The following is a 19,420-nucleotide window of genomic DNA, read 5'->3' as shown; positions in this document are numbered from 1 at the left end:
AGGATAGACCATGGGTTCCCTGAGCTCAGTTTCTTGCCTTATTGCATCCGATTGAAGAGAGGCTGCCCGGAAATCTCAGAGGTCACTGTTGAGATGATTCAAATATAGATGAGAAAAGCCTGAAAAGGGATGCTGAGAGTAAGAATGGCAACATAGAGCAAGAGTAAGGGAAGCTATGAAAGGTAAATGCTGAGTTCCTTAGTACAGAGACTTGTTTTACCTGTGTCTATATTTCCCAGGGCACTAAATATTGAATTGGTGTAGAAGGTGCTCAGTGAGGTTTTTTTGGTTGGCCAGCTGACTAAATGAGTGAGTGAATGAATGAGTGAATAAATGAATGCGGAGAGAAGGGAAGTAAGAAGGAAGACATTTTACATATTTAGCTGCTTGTATCATTTCTATGTATACACGGACATATTTCTTCTTTTTGATGTCAAGATACTAATCAGTAGAGATGAGTGTTAGCACTTTGAAGAAATGTATTGTGAGATGTTAGAAGGCAGAACTGCCTCAGCTTGTGGATGGTGCTAGTGTAAAGCCAATTATATATAGAAACACACTTTATTGAATCCCACGTAACTTCTCGCCACAAAGTAATGGCCCACTTGCCCCTGTAAAACACACGAACTTGGGGGCTGGTAGGCCCGTCTCCATTACCTCCAAACATGCCTGCTCCTCGCCCTGATTGAGTGTTGGTTTACCAAGAGTCTGTTGTCTTTATTCCAAAACCTGTTGATCCCAGTTATACTTATCTTCAATAGAGCATTTAATATTAAATGAACTAACAGAATCTGAGTGCCAAACTAGAGATGTGGCTAAAGTAACTGACAAAGTCCCCTATCCCCTGAAGCTCGTGTTTAAAGTGAGCTTATATTCTAGTGAATGTAGTTTTCATTACTTAATTTTTTGTTGTTTCACCTTTGCAAGTTATATCATATTTTGGTTTATTTTCATAACTAATAATGACTTATTTTAGTGTTTGCATGCCATGGAGATCCAAGTCATGATACAGTTTCTGCCTGTAATTCTTATGCAACTCTTCCGAGTCCTCACAAATATGACCCATGAAGATGACGTGCCTATCAACTGCACCATGTGAGTTTCAGTGTCGTAATACCAAGAAGCAACTTTTGTTTCCTTTTGCATTTCTTCATGTGAAATATAAATTTATCTTCCAAATGAGAACCCCAAAGTCAGAAATCTAATATCAGTTTTCTCTAGTTTCATACTTCTCAGACCAGGGGACTTATATCCCCAGGGACAGATGATACCAGAAACCATAGGATAAACTTCCTCAACCAGAGGTTCTAAAGCTGCTGCATGTTAGAAGCTTTTAAAAATGTCTGTTCCCGGACGATACTTCATACCAATTAAACCAGAATCTCTGAAGGTGGAACTCAGCATCAGTATTTTTTTTTTTAAGTTTCCCTGATGATTCCCTAATGCAAGGGAGTTTGAGAACCATTGCCCTTGACCAGTCTTGTCCAATAGAACTTTCTCCAGTCATGGAAATGTTCTATACCTGTGCTTTCCAATATGGTGGCCATTAGGCACATTTAGCTGTTGAGCACTTGAAATGTGGCTAGTGTAACTGAGGAACTGAAGGTTTTTTTTGTTTTTTTTCTTTGCGGTACGCGGGCCTCTCACCGCTGTGGCCTCTCCCGTGCGGGGCACAGTCTCCGGACGCGCAGGCCCAGCGGCCATGGCTCAAGGGCCCAGCCGCTCCGCGGCATGTGGGATCCTCCCGGACCGGGGCACGAACCCGCGTCCCCTGCATCGGCAGGCGGACTCTCAACCACTGCACCACCAGGGAAGCCCAGGAACTGAAGTGTTAATCGTAGTTAATTTTAATTCATTTAATCGCCACTTGTGACTAGTGGCTCTCACATTGGACAGAGTGGCCCTAGGCCATCAAATTGTACTCGAAAGAATAATGGAGTGTTCTTTTTATATGAAAACAAACAAGGATATATTGTAGAGTAGGATGCAAAATGCACCTGAATTTTGAAATTAAAACAGGAGTTTTCCAAAAACTTGTGAGCTCAGTGCTGGCTCTTTCTGGCTTTGCTGCTTCTGCTGTTGCCACTTCTGTTGAGCCTGTCTGGAGCCTCAGGGCTGAGGCGCCACACACCTCCATACTGTTTGCTCTTCTCTGCTGCTGGGCATAGTCTGGTTGCAAATTTAAAAAGCATTATTCTCGCCCAGTTGTTCTGAAAATGTGGTTCCCAGACCAGCAGCATCAATATCACCTAGGAGCTTATTAAAAATGCTAATCATTGAACTTCACCCCAGACCTAAAAAATCAGAAACTCTGGGAGAGGGGTGAGCACTGTACCCTCCAGGTGTTTCTGAGGCACGCTAAAGTTGGAGAACCACTGCTGGTCTCATAATTTTAAAACTTTCTATGAATCTTAGGTTTACTTCCAATTTTAGTTCATATCATTATACCTGCTCTGTCTCTCCCTTCCCTTTTCCCCAATCTGTTGTCATGCTTAACATTTTTTTTCTATTCTTTTCCTTTTATTCTCACTAGAGTGGATTTCAATATTTACCTTACTGAAGGTGGTTTTTTTTTTTTTTTACACTATATGGTAGTTATGACCACACTTCAAATGTGGTTTAGAAAGGAGATGAAATATCTGGGTTGCCAAAATAGAATATCCGTCTTTTGAACCAGGAAACATATTTTACAAGACCCTGAGCGTGTTAGATGCTGAAATCTCTGTTAGACCCAAACTAAGATGACATTTAATGTGGTCACCTCACCTTTAATTATTCAGGCAGTATTAGGTATTTTTAGGGTTAAGTATGATGGTTTTATCGAACAATCAAACTGTAGTGGTTAATTGTAGCCTGACATGCTGACTTTTGTGAATGTTGTTTCAGGGTTCTCTTACATATCGTATCAAAGTGCCATGAAGAAGGCTTGGATAATTATTTAAGATCCTTCATAAAGGTTTGTGGAGTAAAGCTTTCTTTCTGAGCAGCTTGTCTTCTGAGAGAATTTTGTCTCACAGCTCGTTTTCTTTGATTGTAGTATAGCTTCCGACCTGAAAAACCCAGTACTCCTCAGGCCCAGCTGATACATGAAACTCTGGCTACTACGATGATAGCGGTATTGAAACAGTCTGCAGACTTTTTAGCAATAAACAAACTGCTAAAGGTAAGGGCACAGGACACGGCAGGCAAGAAAAGCAGCCAGAGATATGCTTGTTTGATACCCTCCCATTTCACTTCTAGTCTTTCATCGTTTCCTCGTGTGACTTTCCTTTTCCTCACCACTTTACCTACACATCCTTTTCCCCCAAGTTCTCCACAGAACCTCCTTCATTCCCTTCACCCTTCCCACCCCATCCTGCCCACAGTCGAATGTGTAATACGAAGAATTTTGGAGGAGATAGACCTGGGCTAGAATCCTCTATTCACTGCATAATAGTTCTGTGACCCGGAGCCTGTTACTTAGCAGTCCTGAGCCTCCACTTCCTCACTTCTAAAATATAAGCAAAGCATTTAACGTGTTGTTTCTGGCACATAGTAGGCACTCAAATGGTGGCTCTTATTATTGTCATGTTTTTACTATTCCTGTTAATAATGGTAGAATTTCAATTTTGGGTATTTTAGGATGTATCTGCTTGAGGCTTCTCTGTACCCTTCAAATTACACTTACACAAACACCTCTGCTACTTGGGCTGGCCCCAGTGTTGTACCAAGGGCAGGGTTGGGTCCCCCACTGGGTGCAGGCCATAATACAATTCACTGTCTATAGAGAATCTAAAAGCAATACTAAAGTAAACTAAAAGTTGGTTTGCTCTTATCACCACATGTAGGCAACTCAAAGCAGTGTCAGTGATAAAACACCCCTCCCCACTGAGTTAAACATTCCCACCAAACAGCCTTTGTACATCACCAGCCAGCCCTAAGGTACACTACTACCTTTTTGCCAACACAATTTGAAGGTATCCTGTGGGACTTAGACAATTGCAATCACTTTAAAATGTTACTAAAGTTCAGAGACAAAATCCATAGTGATTCGTCAACCTCTGCTAAGCTTCAAGGATTTGGGTAACTATTAAAGATTGATTTGTATTTATTTGTTTATTTTAGTACTCATGGTTTTTCTTTGAAATTATTGCAAAGTCTATGGCCACATACTTGTTGGAAGAGAATAAAATTAAGGTAAGTAGGCTCAAGAATAATATTTAACATAGACAAAGAAGGCTAATCTTATTCACAGGTAGCCGTGACATGCAAATCCTCTTTTATATTTTAAGGGCTCTTAGCCCTTAGCTTTTTCAATTTTGCTTAAAACAAGCAAAAAAAACAATGGATGTATTGCAAAAATCTGACAGTTCATATGTTTTCAAAGTCTGATCGTCAGAGACTCTTCCACATAGTTTCCTGCGAGGTATTTGCCATGTTAAATGCATTATCTTTGAAGCTTTCCCTTTGTCTTGTGGTTTTAAAATGTCTATGTCAGAACATTCATTTGGAAGAAGAACAAGTACCAAATAAGAAAGAACCATTCTCTTAGAAAGGTCGAAGGCATGTACAAAGTTAAAAACACTTTATGTAATAATACATGTGCTCCTGGCATGTGCTGTATACATTTAGTCATATTTTTGAACTCTTTCGAAAGTACAAAGAAATTTTCTTAGCTATAGGACTTGAAAGCTAAGATTTGTGAAGTAAAAAATATTCACCTCATACTTAGCATTTTTATCAGAAACTTCACAGAGCAGGTTTACTAAAATTGAGATGCATGGATACATGTATACTTTGTGTGTCAGGAAAAACATGGAATGAACAAACGGATGTGTCTGTATCTCAGGAACGTGATTCCAAAGCTGGGTCAGAATGACCTACTCTTGTTCATGATTTCAGTCAGTTATGGTATTAGATGTCCAGATAGTTCCTATAATGATCTAAAGTATACACTGAACTAGCCATGTCATTTTTAAGTTGGGAGAAAAACTCCAGTTAAAAACACATTTTTATACAGAATGTGTCTGAAAATAAAAACAGCAATTGATTTAGATCTTTTGCAACTCTTTTTTCTATGCCTATTTAATTTAAGCTTCCCAGAGGCCAGAGATTTTCTGAGGCATATCATCATGTCTTACATTCATTGCTTCTTGCAATAATTCCTCACGTGACTATTCGCTATGCAGAGATTCCTGACGAGTCCAGAAACGTCAATTATAGTTTGGCTAGCTTCCTGAAGGTGAGTTAAAGGCAGCCAGCACATGGTAAGGAATTATTCTTCACCAATATGGTCTTTAAAGCCAAAGAAAAAAAATTACCTACTTTCTAGAGACTCAGCTAGGCTGCTGGAGAAACTTTTGACTGAATTAATCCATCAATTCAGTTAAACAGCCATGTTTGATCCCCCACCCGCAATGGTTAATTAATTAAATCAGAGGTCCCACATAGGTGGCTTAACCAGAAGGCACATCTTGCTGGTTTTACATGGTGTTTCTCAGAAATATTAATTTGAATGCCTTTAGGTGGGGCATGTACTTTCTAGGTTGCCACAAACCCCACCACTCCTTAATATACCCCGACACTCTTTTTTTTTTTTTTTTTTCCCGGTACGCGGGCCTCTCACTGTTGTGGCCTCTCCCGTTGCGGAGCACAGGCTCCGGACGCGCAGGCTCAGCGGCCATGGCTCACGGGCCCAGCCGCTCCGCGGCATGTGGGATCTTCCCGGGCCGGGGCACGAACCCGTGTCCCCTGCATCGGCAGACGGACTCTCAACCACTGCGCCACCAGGGAAGCCCACCCCAACGCTCTTTATACATTTAAATAGCTTCTCTGACCCTGTTGGCCTCTGAGTTTGTAGCTCTTGAACTAAAGGCACAGTCTACACATTGCTAATATAATCACCATCTACTTGTTGCTAATACATGTAAATGAAAATGGTTGATTTTGGTCAGTGAGACTATTTTGAGAGATGTCAGAAACTCCTATATTTATGAAAGATAGCACGTTTCTCATTGTTGTATTTTGTTATTCTCCGTATGTAAAGGGCAGTGCTGGAATGCGATTGTTCTAGAAAGTGGGTAATAATAATATTTGATTTGCTGCAGAGAAGGGGCATGGGTTTGTAAGGCACTTAGTTTTTACTTCTCTCCACTCCCCATCTTCTCACAGCCTTTCAGCATGTCTCAACCTTATCTTAAGAACCTCATAGTCAGTAATCCACCCAAGCAGTTTTAGTATCTCACATACCCTTGTTTTCTTATTAAAAATTCACAACTAGGTTTCAGATCTCCAGAGCATGATTTTCTGATGTAAGACCTGTGTTTACCAGAATTAAAACAAAGTTTTAACACTATTACATGAGCCCTTTTGTGTATTAAAAACCAAACATCCACATATCTTTTTAAAGTAAAGATGAGACTATTTGAAATATAAAACCTCCGTTTCTTCCATGGAGTTTAAACTTAAAGTTTGCTGTGTAAACAGAATAGAACATAGTCGATTTAATAGCAGTATTTACCTCATTCAAGTCAACAAACATTTGTCTTCTATGTGAGAATCCAAAGATGTGAGAGGCTATCTCTGTAATTATATTCCAATACATGTACAAGATCAAGTGTGATGACTGCTGTACTGAAAATACAAACAAAATACAATTGGAAAACAAGAAAGGGAGGGATTAGGACCAGGTAGTATGAACAGAGACTAGAAGAATAGTTCCCCAAGACAGGGTTGAGGGTGTTTCAGGTAGAGGATTCATGAGCAAAGATGAGATATATGCATTCAAGAATTGTTCGGGGAAGAGCAAGAAAGTCATTGTGCAGAGTTTAGGATGTGTGGAGGTAGAGCTGGAAAGACCATCTGATGCCAGATGATGAAAGGCCTTGAATGTCAGGCTAAGGGATTTAGATTCGGAGCTATATGCCATGGAGCTGTCTATATGCCAGAGATTTTGGAAGAGGTGAGGAAAAAGCCAGAGTCAAGGCAACCAGTTAGAAGACCAGTCTTTCCCCCTTGTCTGCCTGGCAGAGTCCATTCATCTTTTAGGCTCAACTCTTTCCTAACCTTCCCACACAGGGCTGATCACCCCTTCTGTTGTTTACCCGTCCTTTACATACTTGTATAACTTTTTATTGTGCTGTATTTTAATTGTTTGTTTGTTTATTTGTCTTTACCATTAGACAAGACTAAAGACCATATCTTATTCACCTTTGTATTTCTCTAGAATGTAATGCATTGTTTCAAACACAGATCCTCAAAATGTTTTTGGATGAACAGATAAATATAAGCCTACCTCATTAATCCAGGTGAGAGGTCATGAGGCAGTGGAAGTTGAAAGGAGAGATGAGAAGTGAGATGCAAATGGCTGATTAATCAAATATTGAGTTCCTTCTATTTCACAGGGTTACTGTAGGTACCATGGAGAACATAAGAAAAAGGGATCGTTCCTATTGTCCTCTCTAGGTGAAAACAGGAAAATAATAAGGAAAACACAAGCTAGTATAAAGTGTTTAAAGGGCCCTGTAGACCAAGGTGGTTAATGAAAATGGGCTTCATCATTGAAGAATGGGCAGGATTATGTAGAAGCAGTGATAGAATTGCTAGCTAGACTTGGCATGAGCAGAGACCCAGAGGTGGGAATGCACAGTGCATCTTGAGTGGGTGATAAGTAGATGAGCTGTATTGGGAGATAAAACTGGAAAAGTAGGTTGGGACAAGATTGTGAGTGCCCTTGAATGCCAAGCTAAGGAGTTTGAAATTATATTAGAGGCAATAGGGAACTGTTGAAAGCTTTGGGGAAGAAAGGTGACATGATTAGGGCTAGGACTTAGAGATTAATCTGGAAGCAGTTGGATGGAAAGATTAGTGGCAGGAAGACAGGTTTGGAGGATAACTGCAGTTGTGCTGTTGCAAGGTAATGAAAGCCTTAACCAGGAGAGTGATAGTAGGAAAATATGAACAACTAGTAGGGTTGTCACAGAGGAAGAATGTTTTGTAGGCCAAGACTTCACAGGGCCCAAAGAAAAACTTCACTTTTGGCCTGAAATGTTCACATAGGCAAGCCCCGCTAACCACCCTCCAGTTCACTTTGAGCTTTGAGAGTTAACCAAAATGAGGCAGTATAGCTAATAGATTACATATCAATATATATGCGTATATATGTTTATATACATATATGTGTATATGTATGTATACATGTATTTGTGTGTGTATATATATGTGTATCTATATCTTAGTTTGAAAATTATACAGTTGAGTCCCAATTCCAATGATAAGTCATTTGCCCTTTATCTCTCTCTTTTTTTAAAAAATAAATTTATTTATTTTATTTATTTATTTTTGGCTGCATTGGGTCTTCATTGCTGGGCTCAGGCTCTCTCTAGTTGCGGTGTGCATGCTTCTCATTGCGGTGGCTTCTCGTTGCGGAGCACGGGCTCTAGGCGTGCAGGCTTCAGTAGTTGTGGCACGCTGGCTCAGTAATTGTGACTTGCGGGCTCTCAGAGTGCAGGCTCAGTAGTTGTGGCACACGGGCTTAATTGCTCCGCAGCATGGGGGATCTTCCCGGACCGGGGATCGAACCCGTGTCCCCTGCACTGGCAGGCAGATTCTTAACCATTGTGCCACCAGGGAAGTCCCCCTTTATCTCTTTAAGGTCACCTAAATCTCTGAACGTTTTTCTATTATCTGTAAAAGTGAGAATGTCATCCCCTTATTGTGAAAAAATTTAAAATTTTTTGAATTTTAAAAACTTGACAGACCTTTAGAATTATGTAACTAACTGTTCATTTTGATTTGGTTCCTATAGCGCTGTCTGACACTAATGGATAGAGGATTTGTTTTCAATTTGATAAATGACTATATATCTGGATTCAGCCCCAAAGATCCTAAGGTAAGTTATAAGGACATAACTGCAGTGGGTGTCAGACATTAGAGTGTGAGAACAATGGTGACATTCTCCTCTGGAGGATTTGGAACTGCTGTTTTCATTTAGGTGCTTTGACTAGAGTTATACCTCAAAGCAGGGAATAATGGATAGTGTTTTGGGGGTCCCCAATACTACCCCGTGTTTGATGGTTCACTAGAATGACTCACAGGACGTACTCATGGCTAAGATTCATTACAGTGACACAAAGAGGATGCTCAGTTGGATCAATAAGGGGAAAAGACATCAAGTGGAGTCCTTGGCAATCTACGTGTAGGCTTCCTGAGTGCCCTCCCTCCTGTGAAGGGTCACATAGAGCACATCCTCTCTCCAGCAGTGAAAATTGAGCCACATGTGTGCAACATTTCTCTTTAGGGAAGCCCATTTGAGACTCAGGGCTTAGGGGTTTTGTTGGGGGCTAGTTATGTATTTGGGGCTGGTCAGAATTTCCAGAGTCTTGGAAAGGACAGGAAAGCAGATGTTCACCATAAATCACATGGTTTGCACACTGCTGAACAGGTTGGCACAGAAGGCACAGTCTTATCATGTAGGAAATGTTTGTTTCAAGGTCTAATTTCCCACACCACAAAACAGAAAATCACAGGCCAATATCTTTGATGAACATAGACACAAAAATCCTCAACAAAACATTAGCAGACTGAATTCAACAGTACATTAAAAGTGTCCTACAACATGATCAAGTGGGATTTATTCCAGGGATACAAGGATGGGTCAACATCCACAAATCAGTCAACCCGATTCATCACATTAATAAAATGAAGGATAAAAATCATATGGTCATCTCAATAGATGCAGAAGAAGCTTTTGCTAAAATTTGACATCCATTTATGATAAAACCTCTCAACAGTGGGTATAGAGGGAACATACCTTAACATAATAAAGTCCATATATGACAAACCCATAGCTAACATCATACCCAACAGTGAAAAACTGAAAGCTTTTCCTCTAAGATCAGGAACAAGGGGCTTCCCTGGTGGCACAGTAGTTAAGAATCTGCCTGCCAATGCAGGGGACATGGGTTCGATCCCTGGCCCAGGAAGATTCCACATGCCGTGGAGCAACTAAGCCCGCGTGCCACGACTACTGAAGCCCGTGTGCCTAGAGCCCGTGCTCCACAACAAGAGAAGCAATGAGAAGCCCGTGCACCACAACGAAGAGTAGCGCCTGCTCGCTGCAACTAGAGAAAGCCCGCGCGCAGCAACAAAGGTCCAACGCAGCCAAAAAAAAAAAAAAGATCAGGAACAAGACAAGGATGCCCACAGAAATTAGGCAAGAAAAAGAAAGAAAAGGCATCCAAATTGGAAAAGAAGAAGTAAAACTGTAGCTATTTGCAGATGACATGATAATACATACAGAAAACCCTAAAGACTACACCAAAACTCTGTTAGAACTAATAAATGAATTCAGTAATGTTGTATGATACAAAATCAACATATAGGAATCTGTGGTATTTCTATACACTAATAACAAACTATCAGCGAAATTAAGAAAACAATCCCACTTACAATTGCATCAAAAAGAATAAAATACCTAGGAATAAATTTAACCAAGGAGGTGAAAGACCTGTACACTGAAAACTATAAGACACTGATGAAAGAAAGTGAAGAAGCCACAAATAAATGGAAATATTCCGTAATCATGGGTTGGAAGAATTAATATTGTTAAAATGTTCATACAACCCAAAACAATCTACAGATTCAGTGTATTCCCTATCAAAATTCCAGTGGTATATTTCACAGAACTAGAACGAATAATTCTAAAATTTTGTGTGAAACCACAAAAGATCCTGAATAGCCAAAACGATCTGAGGAAGAACAGAACTGGAGGTATCATGCGCCCTGATTTCAAACTATACTACAAAGCTATCATAATCAAAACAGTATGGGACTGGCATAAAAACAGATACACAGATGAGCAGAACAAAACTGAGAGCCCAGAAATAAACCCATACATATATGAACAATAAGTTACAACAAAGGAGCAAAGCACATACAGTGGAGAAAAGACAGTCTCTTCAATGAAAGGTGTTGGGAAAACTAGACAGCCACATGTAACAGAATGAAACTAGACCGCTCTCTTACATCATAACACAAAAATTAACTCAAAATGGAGTAAAGACTTGAATGTAAGACCTGAAATCATAAAATTCCTATAAGAAGACGTAGGCAGTAACCTTATTGACATCCATCTTAGTGATGTTTTTGTGGATCTGACTCCAAAGGCAAAGGAAACAAAAGCAAAAATAAGCAAATGGGACTGCATCAAACTAGAAAGCTTTTACACAGCGATGGAAGCCATCATCAAAATGAAAAGGCAGCCTACTGAATGGGAGAAGATATTTGCAAATCATATATCCATCAAGGGGTTAATATCCAAAATATATAATGAACTAATACAATTCAACAACAACAAAAACAATCTGATTTACAAATGGGCAGAGGATCTGAATAGACATTTTTCTAAAGAAGACATACAGATGGCCAACAGCACATGGAAAGATGTTCAGCATCACTAATTGGGAAACACAGATCAAAACCACAATGAGACATCACCTCATAATCTGTTAGAATGGCTATTATTGAAAAGACAAGAAAGAACAAATGTTAGAGAGGATGTGGAGAAATGGGAACCCTCGTACACTGTTTGTGGGACTGTGAATTGGTGTAGCCACTGTGGAAAACAGTATGGAGATTCCTCAAAAACTTAGGAATAGTTATATATATAAAATGGAATACTACTCAAACATAAAAAAGAAAGAAATCCTGCCATTTTACAACGTGGATGGACCTTAAAAGTATTATGCTAAGTGAAGTAAGTCAGGTGGAAAGACAAATACCATATGATTTCGCTCACATGTGGAATGTAAAAAGAGAAATGAACCAAAAAAACCCCAAACAAACTCATAGATACAGAGAACAGATTAGTGATTACCAGAGGGGAAGAGGTTGGGGGGTGGGCAGAATGGTGAAGGGGGTGTAAACTGTATGCCGATGGATGGCAACTAGACTTGTGGTGATGATCACTTTGTAGTGTATACAGATGTCCAATTATAATGTTGTATACCTGAAACTTACATAATTAAAAAAAATCCAATTTCCCAAATGCCAGCCAATGACCAACCGTGCAAGCAGGCCTTTTTAAGGTGAGCAGTCTTAGACCTGCTATGTTAACTCTTTACTGCACAGGTCACATTTTAAGGTATGCCTAAAATACTAAACACTTCTGTTTTGAAAATTAATGCACTGTATTTAATCACTAAAATAGTAAATGACTACTAAATAGGAGTTCTGGTATAATTTCTTTGTGTTTAGGTCCTGGCTGAATACAAGTTTGAATTTCTGCAAACAGTTTGCAATCACGAACATTACATTCCTCTGAATTTGCCAATGGCATTTGCAAAACCTAAACTTCAGCGAGTTCAAGGTATGTATTTATGTTTTCCATCATTAGGGATTGTGTTTTCCTGTTTTTGGCTAGCGCTAGTATAGTGTAACGTTTTCTAGTTAAACCAGTCAATCTAAAGGTAATGTCAGAATTGTTACTATGTGAAGATAGGTTCGTTAATGGTACTCGGCATTTCCTTCATAGTGTCAGTGGTAGTATTCATAGAATGAAGAAATTAGGTGTGTTACATAGATTGCTGCTTAAACACAGATGTCAGATACCAGTTAAATTGCTCTCTGTAGTACTGTTTGGACTCTTATGTGAGACTGAATTAAGAAAAAACCATATAAATACATTTCTGCTGAATGGAACATCAAAAGAGAAGTATAAAGGCAGAGTAAAATAGTGATATGTATGTATTAAATTGATGAAATGCCTTCAGTTATCTCCATTGCTAGTTTTATTGAATGCTTTGTTGTGTAGCACTATTCTTATGTTACTATGTTTTTTATTTGTCCCTTTTCTTTTCATATATTAATTAGATTTTTTTTCATTTGCGGTGGACCGTTTGACTTCAGTAGGTAGGTTTAACTCGGTTCACTCTAAAGTAGTTTGCTGTCTTTAAAAACAATTGATTTCATGAATGGCTAAGATGGATGGGGGCTTTCTTTGCTTTTTAAATCCTCCCTAGCCAAGAAGAGGCTTTAGTTAATGTACCCAGAAAACCTAGGAGGTGGTGTATTTGTTAACTCTTAAAATCAGCTTGAGTGTTGATTGCTAGAAGAATCAACTTTAAAACACCGTCCTCAGAAAACAAGTTTTGGCTCAAGCCAGCATGGGGGGCTAGAGGGTAGCTGTTCTTTAAGTGTGTCTCATCTCTGCCAGGCTTGCCTCCCTTCTCTCTGACCCTGCTTAATGACTGCTTGGCCACAGTTTTGGAGGTTGGCTGAAACTACCTGATTCGATTTATTCAGACCCCTGAAGTAAAAAACCTTACTACCATTGTAAAGTCGACCCAGATAAGGCCACCTGGGTTAGTCCGTACTGGTTCTTGTGCATAGAAAGTGGTTGGGATTCACAAAAGAGCATGACCAATGGCAGAAAGGATATCAGCTACCTCGGTCTCTAGGAGGGTAGCTGCTGAGCACCAGTTTCAGTGCTTGAATGCCAGCCAGTGAAAATGGAGAAGAAATATTTAAAAACCCAAGCACCCGTATTCAACTGCTCCCTTATTAGATTCTGAGCATGTATAGCTCCGATACTTCCCCCAGTATTTATTGATGGCTTGAGGAATTCAGGGAAAAGAAGGGATGAGGATTTAGGATTAAATCTGATTTAGCATTTATTAAGTCCTAACTGAATATATAGCATTATATTAAGTGCTGAAGAGGCCAGAAAAGAAATGGAAAACATATCCTTCAGCTATATGGCCTAACTAAAATTAAAGGGTACGGGAGAGGAAATAAAGATAGTAGAAATTTACCGTAGAAATGACTAAACTTGGTCACAGTCCCTTCTGATTGCGACCCAATCAGTTTATAAGGCAAATCCCAACCAGGATATTAGCAGCTGGGATTTAAAATGGACTGAGGATCTAAAAGGAAGTGAAAGAAATAGTTTGAAGCGGTAATTTTATGAAATAAAAGATTTGTATTCGCGTGATGAATTTGAGTGAGATGAGGCTGTTTTTCTTATTGTTCTTGTACCCCATTGTATTGGGGCCGATATAGAACATTTACTAGAACAGTCAATAGTTAATACTGTTACAGTGATTCAGTTGTCTAGTTTCTCTTCCTTTTCCTACTTTACAAATATAAACAGATAAGTGAATCAAGTATTGCTGTAGAGAGTTACTCCAATTTGTAGTTGTAACTAAATCTCTTCAGATATGAAGAAATGTGTTAAAACATTGCCAAATACAGTATTCTTTCATTCTAGATTTTACCCTAAGATTTCTAAGATTTGCAAAGCATCTCGAAAAACAAAGAATTCTAGGGACTGTCTTACCGACTGAAATTATCATTAAGGCTATCATCTAGCCCCAATGATGAGTGCTCGTATCTTGTAAAATTTTGCATGCTTATTCTGTATGATAAAAGAACTGTTCATATTTGTTAATAATAACAATATAGTTCCTGCTAACATGGTCACATATGACTAAGTAATAAATATAGTGCTTTAATGTTAAAGTAATTTTTGAATATTTTTATAAATGGGTTTTAAATTTCATTATACTGCAGATTCAAATCTTGAATACAGTTTATCAGATGAGTATTGCAAGCATCACTTCTTGGTTGGTCTCCTTCTGAGGGAAACCTCCATTGCTCTTCAAGACAATTATGATACCAGATATACAGCTATCTCTGTCATAAAGAATCTTTTGATAAAACATGCATTTGACACTAGATACCAGCATAAGGTAAGGATGTTCGTATCATCATCAGTATCACATTAGTTAGTTTCTAAGAAGATTTTATGTTCAAGGTGAAGTTTTCAGCAAGGAACATTACAGGAGGATTGATGAAGTTATTTTTACAAATACGTTTTGTTTCCGTTTCAAATGATTAGGTTTTAAAAATACTGTTCAGATAACTGTTGAAGAAGAACACTGGTTTTTCAAATCATGTCTAAAGAACAGCACAGCCGCTTCATGATTTGTTACATAAACTAGAATTTTTTTTAAAAAATCTTACACGATTATAGCCATGTGCACTCTTTCAAATACACGCCTTAATATATATCCTTAAATATATCTCCCTAAATAAATGCTATTATTGATTAGTAACTGATTAATAGTGACACATTAAGTATGTCCAATATATAAAAGATGTAAATATGAAGTTTTTCTTCTTACTGAAAAAATGTAGGTGTGGCTGTAAACCTTCCATACATTACACACTGTCTATGTGTGAAGGCCACAGCTGCAGTTGCTTTTTGCCGCACCTTTAACTTAATATACGGGGATGGAGGGTATATTCAAATCTTATTAACATTATACCCTATGGGCTTCAAATAGTAGATGGCAAACTGTATGGATTTAGAATAACCTAACTTACTTACCTGGCTCAAGGTAACATATTATTTCATAATTAAGAATTTGTCCCTTTGTTTTACATTCAAATTTAAATAAAATTATCATGTCATTTATTTACTTTGGAAAGCTGACTTGGAGATAGATCTTATTCTTTTTCTACAGTATTCCCATTTGTCCTTAAAAAACAGAAAATGCCTGCCAGCTACATCCAATTAGATTTCTTTAATTATGAAGATTTGTTTTACTTACAAATTTTGCTAGTTTTCTTCATATAATTCTATCCTAAAGTAGACTTAAACTCTTTAGCTTTCAGATGTTATTACTTACTGCAATTTGCATCGTTTTTTCCCACATTATAGTTATAACAACATACTCCCATTTTGTGTGGTTTGCTCTCTTATGTGCCACTTTTTGTGTGTGTGTGAATGTTGATATTGACTTAACGTAAGTTAACTGGCATAATATATCTAAATGAAAAGATATCTTAAAGTCATCCATTCCAACCAAGCTTTGTTAAAGCTTTAAAAATGCCAGTTACCACTGGGCTCTGTTTGTACCTAGTAGTAGCGGAGGAAAATGTCTTTAGCCATGATTTCAAAGAATTTGTGGGAAAAGTACAAAATGAAGTTCCTGTTCTTAAAGCAGGAAGTTGTATTTTTTCCCCTGCCTCCTTAGATGAAAGTGAAGGAATATCGGATTTCACTAGTGTCTTACCTGGAGGTAGAATTTTAAATATTTTATATCACATATTTGCACATTATTTACTTTTTAAAATTCTGAGAGCAGTATATGTACTCACATGCACACATACACATCACTGTTGTTATCTGTAAATAACACTCTGCCTCTTTGAGTGTTTGAGGTTTTAGACTATGGGAAAGATTGAGATGCCAGCCTCATTACCCTTTCAGTAATTTCTAAAGCCCTTTCTTTGTTCAAAATCTTCTGACAGGTTTTAAGTGTGTATAGGATTCTCCCCAGTAAAACTTTGCTTCATGGACCTGCTTCATTCCCTTTCTCTGTATGGTCCAAAGACTTCACAGGTGGCCTGAGTAAGAGGCCATTTGTCAAATATTGATACATTCACTTAAAACATGTTCACCATTAATGATGATGCCAAGGTGAGGACAGAGAGGGGAGCTTTAAGCCCCTATAATTTCCGTTGGGTCCCCCAAAGTGACCCCAAATAAAAATACAGTCAAGAAAAAAATTCTTCCTGTGGAAAGGCTGCTTTGAGACTAGATCTCCTAGTCACCGCCACCCCTCATTCCAACCATGTTGCCTTCCTCAGCCTCTCCTCTAATGAAATTATGGAGATGTCACTGGTCCCTATTATGTGCTACTCAAAAACTGCTTTGGGAGCCCTCCTAATACCATGAGACATCTTTCCTACCCAGAACAAGAATATCCAACATCTAACATTTATCCTGGGGTCTGTATTAGTTCCTGTACCACTGCAAGTGATGTTGACTCCTGAGAATTGCAATTTCTACTTGGACTGTGGGCGGATTTTTTTTCTTTTTTTTTTTTTTAATGGTAATCTTACACACATGTTAAAAAAGAGAATCAAAATGCCTCCCTCCCATTCCTTACCTCCATGCCTCAATTCATCTCTCCAGAAGCAACTACTGTTATCAGTTTCTTATATAAACTTCTATTTTATGCATGCACAAGCCAATATGCTATATATGTGTATATATATAAATATATAATAGAAACCATTATGCATTTTCCTTTTGTCATTTAACAATATAGCCTGAAGATTTGATCCGTATTTATTTTAAATCTGCATAGTATTCCATCATATGGATATACCTTATTCTATTTATCTAAACTGTCTTCTGTTAATAGATTCTTAGATGGTTTTCTGTCTTTTGTGCAGACAAAACTTTTAATGTATTTGCCCTGACTGCATGCTTTCCTGTGTTCCTGTTCACCTGAGAAAGGTGCAGTATCTCCTTCCCTAGTGATCATTCACTATCAGAACTAAAATGAATTCCCATCTAGAAGCTATAATGTTAATAATAGTAGCTAAAATTTATTGAGGACTCACTATATGCCAGGCACTGTATTAAACATTAGCTTACATGAATTAATGTCACTGTTATTATCCCCATCTTACTAAAGAGAAAACTGTGGTTGTGACTTGATCACAATCAAGTAACTAGTAACAGGAGAGCTGGAATTCATGTGTCTAAAATTCAAAATCTGTGCTCTTAACCACTAGACTATACTGCCTCTCAAATCTTAAGTGGGACCCTGGAAAATTAGAGAACTGCCGAGAAAGGGTGATGATGATGGTGGAAACTCTTGAAATCAAAGCCATGTGAAGAATAAAGGAAAGTAGTAACAGCTGTTTAGCCTTGTGAAGAGTGAATTAAGACAATTTGTGGTAATTGTCTCCAAATATTTAAAGGGTTGCCATGTAAAGTGGAAGTGGGCTATAACTAGCAGGTAGAACTTAACTGCTAAAGGATTTTTCTAACAGAACCTCTGAAAGGGCTGGAGTGTTTAAGAAGTTTAAAAACTAACCGTCTGTCAAGGATGCAGGTAAGGGCTGTTCTTGCCTTGAGCAGGATATTGAACTAGATCAGTGGTTCTCAAACCTCAGTGCACATCAGCACCATCTGGGGCAGATTCCTGGGACCCAGCCCAGACCTACTGAACCAGAATCTCCTAGCGATAGAGACTGTTACTGATTAGGGTTGTGTATTAGAAGTAGGTCTGTTAAGAGTTCCTGAAACTCACAAAAGAGGAAGTACAAATGGACAATTAACATATGAAAAATTGTTCAATTTCAAGAATAAATGGAACTATGAGACACTATTGATCTGTATTCTGTAGGTTAACCATTGTACCCTAGAGGCCTTATCTAAGTCTACAGACAAACCTCCCAAAGTCCTAAAGTATGGAGGGCAACTCTTGTGCCATCACAACCACTGGTTTGGCTGATTTGAATGTATGTCCATATCTGGTGAGGAATGTCTGTAGCTGAGAAAAGCAATAAATAAATTCGTATAAGAGGTACCACATTCATTAAGATGACCAGTGGCCAGCTTCACTTGCATATTTACAAATATATCAATCTCCCAAGTTGTATAATTGATTTAGGGGGCCAAGATCACGTTATTTTAATTGCAGCTTTACTCAAAGCAAAGACATATTTCTTGAATGAATACAGTAATTCACCATTTTTTTACTTCCATCTATTCATTCATTCAGCTAAGGTATATTGACCATATACTGTGTGCCCAGGCACTGGGGATGAAGCAGTGAACAAGACAGACAGGATCCCTGCTCTCCTCAAACTCAACCCTTGCTGGAGTTAAAGAGCAGGACTAATATGATCTGCTATTAAAAAAAAATAAACTTTTGCCTGTTATGTAGTGATGTTCGAGGGATGTGCTTCGACTCTCTATTGTATATAAATTCAAATACCAACAAAGTGGTGTAGCAGTTAGAGACTATGAATATAAATAGACTCATGCTTCACGAATTTGTTATGGATATTAGCTTGCTTTTAGTGTTTAAACGGACAGATGGAGCCAACTTTATTTGTAATACAGGCATATTATATATCTCTTAAGCTTTTGATAATTATTTTTCAGAACCAACAAGCCAAAATAGCACAATTGTACCTCCCATTTGTTGGACTGCTTTTGGAAAATATACAGCGACTAGCAGGTCGAGATACCTTGTATTCTTGTGCAGCCATGCCTAATTCTGTAAGTAGTAATGTGTTTCCATTGGCATTTTATCCTGTTTTATTGACTGTATTCAGAATTAGGGTCATACGCTGTATGGTCTCAATAGTGCACCTTTTACAGCATTTTAAATTTATACTTCTTCCTGGAGCAGTGCTTCTCAAATCTTAATGTGCATATGGATCACCTGGGGAATGAAGACAGAGATTCTAACGTGGTAGCCCTGGGGTGGAGCTTGAGATTATGCGTTTCAAACAGGCTCTTGGCTTTTTCTCGTCTAAGGACCATACTTTGAGTAACGAGGTCCAAGAGAACACTGGGAATCCTCTGTGCTCAGTGTTTTCTTTTTAAGATTTGCTGCTGTTACATGCCTTC

At 38.4% G+C, this 19,420-nt stretch overlaps 1 protein-coding gene across 5 annotated transcripts in view; it reads left to right on the top strand.

Annotated features, from left to right (window-relative positions):
* DOCK11 (dedicator of cytokinesis 11) overlaps positions 1 to 19,420 on the top strand; it is a 193,257-nt gene that overhangs the window by 102,445 nt on the left and 71,392 nt on the right. For 3 of the 5 annotated variants that reach the window (XM_067723763.1, XM_067723767.1, XM_067723762.1), the window contains exons 24-33: positions 977 to 1,095; positions 2,887 to 2,956; positions 3,038 to 3,163; positions 4,105 to 4,176; positions 5,075 to 5,221; positions 8,786 to 8,869; positions 12,235 to 12,346; positions 12,850 to 12,888; positions 14,548 to 14,726; positions 18,950 to 19,066. In XM_067723763.1, coding sequence (XP_067579864.1) covers positions 977 to 1,095; positions 2,887 to 2,956; positions 3,038 to 3,163; positions 4,105 to 4,176; positions 5,075 to 5,221; positions 8,786 to 8,869; positions 12,235 to 12,346; positions 12,850 to 12,888; positions 14,548 to 14,726; positions 18,950 to 19,066 — 1,065 coding nt within the window. The remainder of the gene's footprint in view (positions 1 to 976; positions 1,096 to 2,886; positions 2,957 to 3,037; positions 3,164 to 4,104; positions 4,177 to 5,074; positions 5,222 to 8,785; positions 8,870 to 12,234; positions 12,347 to 12,849; positions 12,889 to 14,547; positions 14,727 to 18,949; positions 19,067 to 19,420) is intronic. The other 2 variants (XM_067723766.1, XM_067723765.1) reach the window with 1 other exon arrangement.

Source organism: Pseudorca crassidens, chromosome X (genome assembly GCF_039906515.1).
Source record: "Pseudorca crassidens isolate mPseCra1 chromosome X, mPseCra1.hap1, whole genome shotgun sequence".
Classification (NCBI taxonomy): Eukaryota; Metazoa; Chordata; class Mammalia; order Artiodactyla; family Delphinidae; genus Pseudorca; species Pseudorca crassidens.
Note: the sequence above shows the minus strand (reverse complement) of the source record. Positions and strands in the feature narration are given on the sequence as shown.